Below are 8,947 nucleotides of genomic sequence, written 5' to 3'. Positions count from 1 at the left end.
TTACATGATTTTAAAAATACAAAATATAAAAATTTGGATAAAAACATACAAAATACAGATGGCCAGAAGTTAAAAAAAACAAATGGCCAATGACATTGTGACAGCTAGCCGAAGAACTCTTAAAGAGATAGGTTTGTTGGGTTCATCCAGAAGAAACAGTCTCATTGGATATATGGGCTTTTTAATTTTAAAAAAAAACTCAAAAATGCAGTTGGACCTGATGAACCTATGATAATACTGGATGGAGGTGTTTTAATAATCTCTTTGAGCTTGTTTCAAATAATAAAGCTGCTTTCTCTTTTCAAATGTATATCAGAAAAGTTTTGCATTTTGTCCCAACCAAAAGATTAGCGTGGGAAATTGAATTTTTATAATGAAGACATCTTTAGAAGTTTAATATCTTCTAGAAGGTAAAAGCTTCGTCCAAATCCCATCACTGATCAGAAAATATCAAGGACAAGTAGAAATCAAATTAAGGTCCATACAGCAGTTCACACACAAAACAACTTTGACATGGAAACAATCTCTACTTGGTTGTTAGAGAATAGAGATGCTTTGATACCATATTAAGGTATTGTTGTATGTAGAAATTAAATGAACGTACAATTTTATATATACAAATGATTAAGCTAAAAGATATTTTAACCAATGAGCCAAATCTATAAACTAATCCGGTATAACCAACAATACACTTTATTAAAGATTTGCTCTAATCTAATCCCATTTTTTTTCTATATCAAACCAAAACTTTCAAGGTATTAGGATGATTAGCCGGTTTACCATCATTAGGATTTAGGATGGAGCTCGACCACTGCTGATAGAAGTTCCGATATTACAGAAAAACAAAATTAGGCGATGTCTGATATTTGAAGAGGGAATCAACAGAAGTTGGATTCGCGAAAGAAAAGAGTTGATCGAAAAGGTTTTTTTTTTTTTATCGTCCCGAGTAAAAATCTAACCTTGGTTAGTATGTGTGTATCTGGTCTAAAACCCTTCAAATAGTCGCTATTGTTGTTTGTATAAATCGAAGTTTCTTTGAGTTTTCTTGAAATCAAAATTCTTGCTTGCAGTTAGTGAATGGGGAAGTAGAATTGAGGTCTGATTTTGAAGTTGATTGGATCAGACAACAAAATAAAGAAAAACAGATTCCTGATTAGCTCTTTTGAAGTGTTCTCCTTTCTTTTTTTCACAGAGAAATCAACAAAACTTAAATGGCGGCGGCGGCGGCGAAACTTCCCGGCGGCGACATGGCGGTCCGTCTACCATTCCCGATGACGCAACGGCGTCTTTCAACAGTTCCGAGCATTGGCTCTTTCGATCCACGGAGGCGCTTCGTTGCGATGGCAGCGGCCAAGAGAAGCCCTAAGCGTCTCAAATACTCTACTCCTCGCTTCACCAAGGTTGTTACCACATTTTCCACCATTTTTACTCTGATTCTTGAAAGGTGTTTAATTGTGGTGTTCTTGGAACATAGGAAGGTGAGTTTCTGTCAATAGAGGTCGATCCTTCGGGTGCTGATGCTTGGAAACTTGAACCTGTTATTGAGCTTCTTAAACAAGGAGCTGTTGGTGTTATTCCCACTGATACAGTGTAAAGCTTTCTCCTTTCCTCTGCTTCCTACACGTTTTTCTTTCTCTATGTATACACCAATCTTCATTTCATTGCTCTATAGATATGCAATAGTCTGTGATTGTAAAAACCAGTCGGCTGTAGAGCGTCTACGAAGGTTAGCTAACTCCTTTCAGTGTTAAAAGAGTGTTTTAATGGCATTTACTTTCAATCCTTTTTAAGCTTGACACAAATCCTTTTGAACCTTTATAGGATTAAAAAGATTGAATCCTCCAAGGTAAGGAAGGAACATGGTATCTGTTACTTCCACAGAGTTGGGATTCTTCTTATTCTTCTTTGAACTTCCTTGCAGCCACTTAGCATTTTATGCCGTTCCTTTCGGGACATTGACACTTATACAATGGGGTTTCCTCGTGGCGATGGTCATGGTCATGCAAACGTTTTTCGAGCTGTCAAGCACTGCTTGCCTGGACCTGTGAGACACTTCTTCTTTTTTTTAACTCTCATGTACATATAACTGCAATACTCAAAACAGTTTTCATGTTCATTAACAAGGATGATCTATGGCCTATGTTTGCACAGTACACCTTCATCTTGACTGCAAGCAAAGAATTACCCAAACAGTGTGCCGGGTACGGCACGACAAGTGTGAAATATGCGTCCAGGAAAAACGTGGGTGTCCGGATTTTCGATGACGCTGTCTGCCAAGCTATTCTCCAGGCAATGGATGCACCGCTGATTTGCACCAGGTTAATTTCTTACTTAATCCCAACCATGACTTGTAAGGATATTTATGTGTGTGTAATGTGGTAAATAATGTATATAATGTGGTAGTGAAAGGGCCAAAAGAAAATGAATGGATGATTGACCCAACCGCAATTGGTGACATGTATGGACCAGAGGTATTATAGATAGCTAAACACTCAGTCTCACTTGACTTAAAGCCAGCTCTTTTGGTTGCTCAACTTCTCTATGTTTCGTTCTTTTATACAGGGTCTGGATTTTGTGGTAGATGGAGGTGTAAGAGTGGCTCAACCATCCACAATCGTTGATATGACAGGACCATATCCCAAGGTCATACGGGAAGGGAAGGTAATAGAGATATCTAACATTTAGTTCCTGCTTAATCCATCCAAGGAAGGAGCTTTACTTCTGAATTATTTGTACAGCTGGGACCTATTTTGCCATGGATGGTGGTTGAGGATGACGAGCGCCAAGATCTTATCGCTTCGTGAACTTAGGAAAACATAGATCTTGACATTTAGATTTTAGACACAGGACTCCTTGTCATTGAAGAATATGAATAATGTGAATACAGATTACAAATGTGAAATCCAAAATCGATACAGAAACAGATACACATGTGTGGGGAGGTCCAAGACCAAGCCAAAGAATAAGAGGATGAACACAATTATACGTATGAGAAACACAAACATCAGCTGTGGGTTTTGCCGTAGAGATTTGTGTAGACCGGTTTGGTACGTTGCACGAGAATCATACTCAAGGCGGCTGCAATGAGGCAGAGTCCAGACATTATGAGTGACGTCAAGAAGTAACAGATGGAGCCTCGGCATCTCAGGACGTCGTCAGAACCGAACATGGATACATGTGCTTGCCGCTCTGCTTCACGGTCGTATATGGAGCTAGCAATCAGACCTGAGAAGACTAAAGACCCAGCCGGGTTGGCCAGCGTCAGGAAATTGTATAAAGCTCCAAACTTTTTGAGACCAAAGAGCTCAGAGGCAGTGGCTGGTACGATGGCCTAGTGAGCACCATAGCCAAGACCAATCAATAGTGTACCAATGTGCATAGCTCCAGGCCATCCATATGCAAAGAAGATGTGTCCTATTGACATTACAAGCTGTGCCACTGCTATTGCAATCGGTCTTGGGTACGCATAGTCCCTGCAAATCATTCTACAGCCACAGGTTTGTCAATATCCTATTACATACAGTGTATATGGGGCAGTAATGTCATACCTGACGATGAGTTCAGAGAAATAGCCGCCACCGATGCGTCCAAGGAAGTTCCAAATGCTAATCATCGACACAAAAACGTGAGTGTTATCATACCCAAGAGACTGACTCATCTGACCAAGATTGTCAATTACCGTAAGGCCCGAACCAGACCCGAGCAAGAGTGAGATGAAAATGAGCCAGAAATCAGCTTTCACGAGTACTTGAGTTAGAGTAAAATCCTCGCCTCTGTGAGGTCCTCTCCGTCTCTTGACACGAACTGCACCTTCTGCAGCTGCCTGCATCAGCTTTGCTTGCAACTGAGCGATTCTCTTATGTCTCTCCAACGCAGGAAGCAGGTCTACTTCTTTCGGTTTCTCGTCTTCCACTTCACTCAGTATAAGCTCAGGATCACGGTCAGATGCTGACTGCCCCGGTTCTTGACCTTGCTGATCTCCGACGAGAGGTTCTTCTAGTGTGTCACGAGGGTCAGCTGATGCTGTGAAGCAGCTCGTTGCGATGGGGATCAAGATGGGTACAAGGAGAATGCCAAACAAAACTATGGTGAAAGCAGTGATGACTGAATGGCTAAGATCAATGAAGTCTTCAACAAGCATCACTGTCATGAGATAGGCAGCAAGTAGAATGCAAACGGCATAGATGATGGTGAAGCTGGTGCCATCCGAAGAACGGATCTGCCTGTGACCACCAACGGGTCTGATGAAGAACATGAGCGGGACAACAACCACTGCTGGTGCAACTGCAACCATGAAGATGAGTGATGCACGGTCAGAGGAGTGGATCATTGTGTATATCTGAGAAAGGATGGCACCGCCTAGCCCAGCAAAGCCCTTGAGGATACCAACCACAGGACCACGGCTCTTGGGGAAATTATGTACACCGGAGACTAATGCCGCCGTGTTAAAGTAGGTCTCACCGTTGTTCCCAACGAATATGAGGATACACATCTGAAAAGATGACAAAGATTCAGTCAATAGCCTGCACAATCTTGAGCAGTTTCAACAAATAGTCTTCAACAGTTTCAACAAAAGTAAACTTGACCAGTTTCAACAAAAGTAAACTTGCATTTTCACAATCTTACTACTATACTATGTCCTCCTCACATTGTTTACTCGTAGTCAACTCATATGAATCGATCAAATCTATTCATTTCTAATCTTTGAAGACAATAATGGAGCTCAGTTTCCACGATTGAGAACAATAGGTGTAAAAGACAGATACTCAATCTCTCATGGATTTAAAAAAAAAAAAAAAAAGCAGATTTTGGGAGATTTTGAAACAGACATATCATCAAAAGGCAAACTTTAATAGAAAGTCTTCAACTTTAATAGAAAGTCACCAACTTTTTTACGATCTTGATATAACCCAACAAAGAATCAGATGGAATCAAGAACTCACAGCCCATAAAGGAAGAATCGGAGCTCGTCTGGTGACGATAAGCCAAACCCAGCCATACCCAACAAGGTTTTGTACAGAACCAACGAGAAGAGCGGCCCAGAGAGGCAAGATCTCGGAGAGAGTCCCAGCGAGGAAGCCGACACTGTCGCCGAGATCTTTAGCTACACCGAGCCTTGAGAGCTGTTTCTGGTTGTAGTTCAAGGAGCTCTTGATCACCGGAGATATGCTGCCGAACAAGTAACCGATCCCAGCGCAAGACTGAATCCACATGGCCGCCACAAACACTAGCCATCTATTGTTGATGAACGATACCAATCTTTCTCGCCTCGGCCACGCCATCTTAAAGGTGGTATAGATTGAAAATGCTTTTTTGGTGTTTGCGTGTCTTTAGTATTACAATCAACCTTTATGGTCTGATTGCAAATCAGGAGAAAACATGGTGTACTAGTAGAGAGAGTAGATTAGATTACTTAGTTGGGGAAAATCAGATGTTTTTTAGTTGGACAAGGATTTTTTCCCGTATTTTAATTAGGAAAAAAAACAAATTTTAGTTTTTTTTTTTTGGTTAAAAAAAACAAATTTTAGTTTCTACTACTTTCTAAGTAAAACAGAATATTGAAAATAAATTATGCTTTAACTTTCTTTATTTTGTTGGCGGGATGCATGCGTATTTACGCATTCAGAATCATTTTTTTTTTTATCATCAATCATACCTTTTTATTTTTTGTCAACTATCACCACCATTCATATTTTAAACCTTAATATACTCATTATTTCCTTATAGGTTATATAATAATATGACTAATGACTCACCAGAGCCTTGCATGTATCAAAAAAGGTATTTGCCTTAAGCCACCAAAATTTGTTCTAGTTTTAAAGGCCATATTTTCTTATAACTTTAACCAAATATGTAAAATACATGATTTTGTTTGTTATATATAGTAGAAGAACATTATATAGTTATATATAAATGTTTGAGACCTACAACAACAATAAAGGTATTTTGATGTTTAAAATTTTATTTTGTTTTAAGAAACTATAATAGTATTAACATAAAATAAACTATAAATAGAAATACATATTTAAACATATAAAAAACACATTTTATGATTTGTCTTAGGCCTCTATAAAGCTAGGCACGGCACTGTGACTCACTGGTTATTAAAGAAACTATACTAGTAAGTAGGCTGTAGGCAGACAGATAAAAAAGTAGGTAGACAAATTTAAATATTTGACTCAACTTCTGATCCAATCTTTGTGTCTCTGATTCACAAAACTGTGTCTGATATCTCATGAGGAAGTGAACAAAATTGTGTCTGTGAGCGATCAGCCTACTTATTATGGAATCGCCAAGAACGGTCAACGATACAAGCATGAAGCATTTGTATCTAGCTTGGAAATAACGATATTGCCATCAACTTTGTGTCTTAGTTTATGATAGATCTCGATGACTATTTTATTTTCAAATTAGTTTCCTTTAATTAATCGAAGGCCGCCGAACAATATACTTCTTATGTTTGATAATATAAATCATTTAATACATTATACCATTTTCTAATTTTTTTCTCTTATTAAAATATTATAATAATAAAATTAAAACTGAAATTTTCTCAAAATTTTCTATTAAAAGCGAAAACAACATTATTTGAAATAAATAAAAAATCAATTCTAAAACAACATGTTTAAAAATTTATATTAAAAGCGAAAAATTGCTCCCTTTCTGGATCTTATGGCGAATTTGGAAATCAAGATGCAACTTAATTTTTCGAAAGATACGCGTTTGTCTGCTTCATGTCAACAAGGATGCGAAAATTGATGTCTCACAATGGCTCACGGCAACAGTTCATGGAACTTCCCACTCTAATTTAACTGGATCTTCCAAATCTTGCTTAAAATCTTGGACATGCCCACCTTTTGATATGTTCAAATGTAACTTTAATGTCAGTTTTAACTTGAACAACAATAATTTTTCGGCGGGATGGATTGTAAGAGATCACAAAGGAATACCCTCTTTCTGGGGAGCTTCTCTCATGGGATTGGGAACAACACCTTTAGAAGCAGAAGCCAAAGCTCTACTAACAGCTATGCAACATACTTGGTCGTCAGGACTAAGGAATATTGTTTTTGAGGGAGACTGCAAATTCTTAATCGATGTTCTGAATGGCAAATCTGAAAATTATCAAATCTCAAACATCTGTTCTGATATCCTTCACTGAAAGCACTTGTTCCTCAAATGCATATTCATTGCATACTTCAAGAGAGAATAACACTCCGGCACATCTTTTAGCTAAACATGGTCCTCCTAATAATCTGTTTTATTCTGCAAAAACTTGTCCACCTTTGTGGTTGTCAAAATGCTGTATTCAAAGATTGTAATTTTTACCATAATCAATAAATCTGTTTGTTTGCTGAAAAAAAAAATGCGAAAACAACACATTATTTGATTATTGGCTAGAAAGTTCACTCATGAAAATGTTATTGATTAAACAAGAGATGTTTGTTCCTGTGGTGAAATATGTTTTTATAGGAGTTTTTGACGTGTTGCCTATTGTAAAGTTACATGTTTTAAGTGAATTTTAAATATCGTAGACTTTTTTGCATTGTCGTGAGTCTACATTATTTTTATCAGCTAAAATCTCCATATTTTTTTCATGTTTTACATTTTTTTCTTGGGACAAATTTTTGTCATCTTCCATCACGAGTCTCAGATAGAATTCTTAAACTTACTCTTTTAAGAAACATGATTAGATTGGTGAAACATGAAAGCAAGTCTTGCCTTTTGGCAGTTTTGTTTCTTCCAGATTTACCATACAAAACCAAACATAAAGCTTTAAATAATTGTTCAGTCCATCTAGTCCACTCTGAATCGAACTAATCAGACCAATATTTTAGCACGCTAAGGTGCATACTACATATGGTACACTTTAGTTTTGGAGTAGACTAAAAAAATCAGACGAAGGTAATAATTTGGTACACATCTACAGTTCATTGCGTTCTTACATGTTTTTTTGTCCGAAGTTGTTTTGAAATTGATCCAAAATAAATCAGACAAAAATGTGATTGATAAAAAAAAAGTAGACTAATCCGACTTTGGCCTGATCGGGAATGGATGGTATAATCATTCAATGCCTAAATGTTTTAGAAAATTTCCTAAGGATGGAACAAACGTAATGATGCATATGTATCATTTCCATACTAACAGTGTAAAAAAGGTGTAATTCATTGCGTTCTAACATGTTTTTTTGTCCGAAGTTGTTTTGAAATTGGTCCGAAATAAATCAGACAAAAATGCGATTGATAAAAAAAGTAGACTAATCCGACTTTGGCCTGATCCGGAATGGATTGTACAATCATTCAGTGCCTAAATTTTTTAGAAAATTTTCTAAGGATGGAACAAACGTAATGATGCATATGTATCATTTTCCATACTAAAGTGTAAAAATGGTGTAATTCACTACTTAAAATATTTTTAATAACAGTAGATTTGAAAGTTCATTTACAAATCACTAATTAATTTAATAACATAGGATTTCAAAAAACATTTTAAATTTAATGTTTGGATAACGTATTTGATACAAATAACCTCGAATTGTAAATTGAATACACTTTTTTAATCATTTATATGACCGTCCAAAAATCTGAACTGAATTAAATTTTAAACATGCAAAAAATTTTTTTAGAATAACGCATGTATTTTTTATTACTGAAAGCAAGCTTACTTTCCACGTTAAATGCTGCTCTATTTCAATTTTGGGAGTATATAGAAAACTAAAGATTTAGACACATTTTATATAAAAAAAATCTTTTTTTTATTAAACATGAAAGTTTTTAATAATGTTAACGGAAGAGTTTCAATTGTCTCTGATTTCGTTTTAATTTTGCTGGTTGTAAAAAAAATAATATAAGTAAATGCTCTTCTTCTCATTTCAATTTCAGGAGTATTAAAAGAAAAATAGAGATTTAGACAATTTTATAGTGTTAATGGAAGAGTTCTAATTTTCTCT

The 8,947-nt window shown here is 36.5% G+C and overlaps 2 protein-coding genes across 2 annotated transcripts; one reads left to right on the top strand and one right to left on the bottom strand.

Moving 5' to 3' along the window:
- Nucleotides 1-1,247: 1,247 nt before the first annotated feature.
- On the top strand, nt 1,248-2,804 carry LOC18021910 (uncharacterized protein YciO). The gene is made up of 9 exons (XM_024158540.1): nt 1,248-1,400; nt 1,475-1,590; nt 1,673-1,726; nt 1,822-1,846; nt 1,922-2,044; nt 2,152-2,318; nt 2,402-2,471; nt 2,563-2,661; nt 2,739-2,804. The coding sequence occupies exons 1-9, from the start codon at nt 1,248-1,250 to the stop codon at nt 2,802-2,804; spliced, it is 873 nt and encodes a 290-aa protein (XP_024014308.1).
- Nucleotides 2,805-3,004: 200 nt separating this feature from the next.
- Nucleotides 3,005-5,282, bottom strand: LOC18021909 (protein NUCLEAR FUSION DEFECTIVE 4). Its single transcript, XM_024158533.1, is given in 3 exon segments — nt 3,005-3,473; nt 3,549-4,492; nt 4,944-5,282. Coding segments are annotated over 3 exon segments (1,752 nt in total).
- Nucleotides 5,283-8,947: the final 3,665 nt, after the last annotated feature.

The sequence above is a fragment of the Eutrema salsugineum genome, unplaced genomic scaffold, assembly GCF_000478725.1.
Source record: "Eutrema salsugineum unplaced genomic scaffold, Eutsalg1_0 scaffold_15, whole genome shotgun sequence".
Taxonomy (NCBI): domain Eukaryota; kingdom Viridiplantae; phylum Streptophyta; class Magnoliopsida; order Brassicales; family Brassicaceae; genus Eutrema; species Eutrema salsugineum.
Note: the sequence above shows the minus strand (reverse complement) of the source record. Positions and strands in the feature narration are given on the sequence as shown.

Bases quoted from the DNA above. Each gene is read 5' to 3' on its own strand.
- LOC18021910 (XM_024158540.1), top strand. From the start codon at position 1,248: ATGGCGGTCCGTCTACCATTCCCGATGACGCAACGGCGTCTTTCAACA. The intron at 2,319-2,401 runs GTTAATTTCTTA...ATATAATGTGGT, and splicing joins GCACCGCTGATTTGCACCAG to AGTGAAAGGGCCAAAAGAAA. The intron at 2,472-2,562 runs GTATTATAGATA...TCTTTTATACAG, and splicing joins GTGACATGTATGGACCAGAG to GGTCTGGATTTTGTGGTAGA.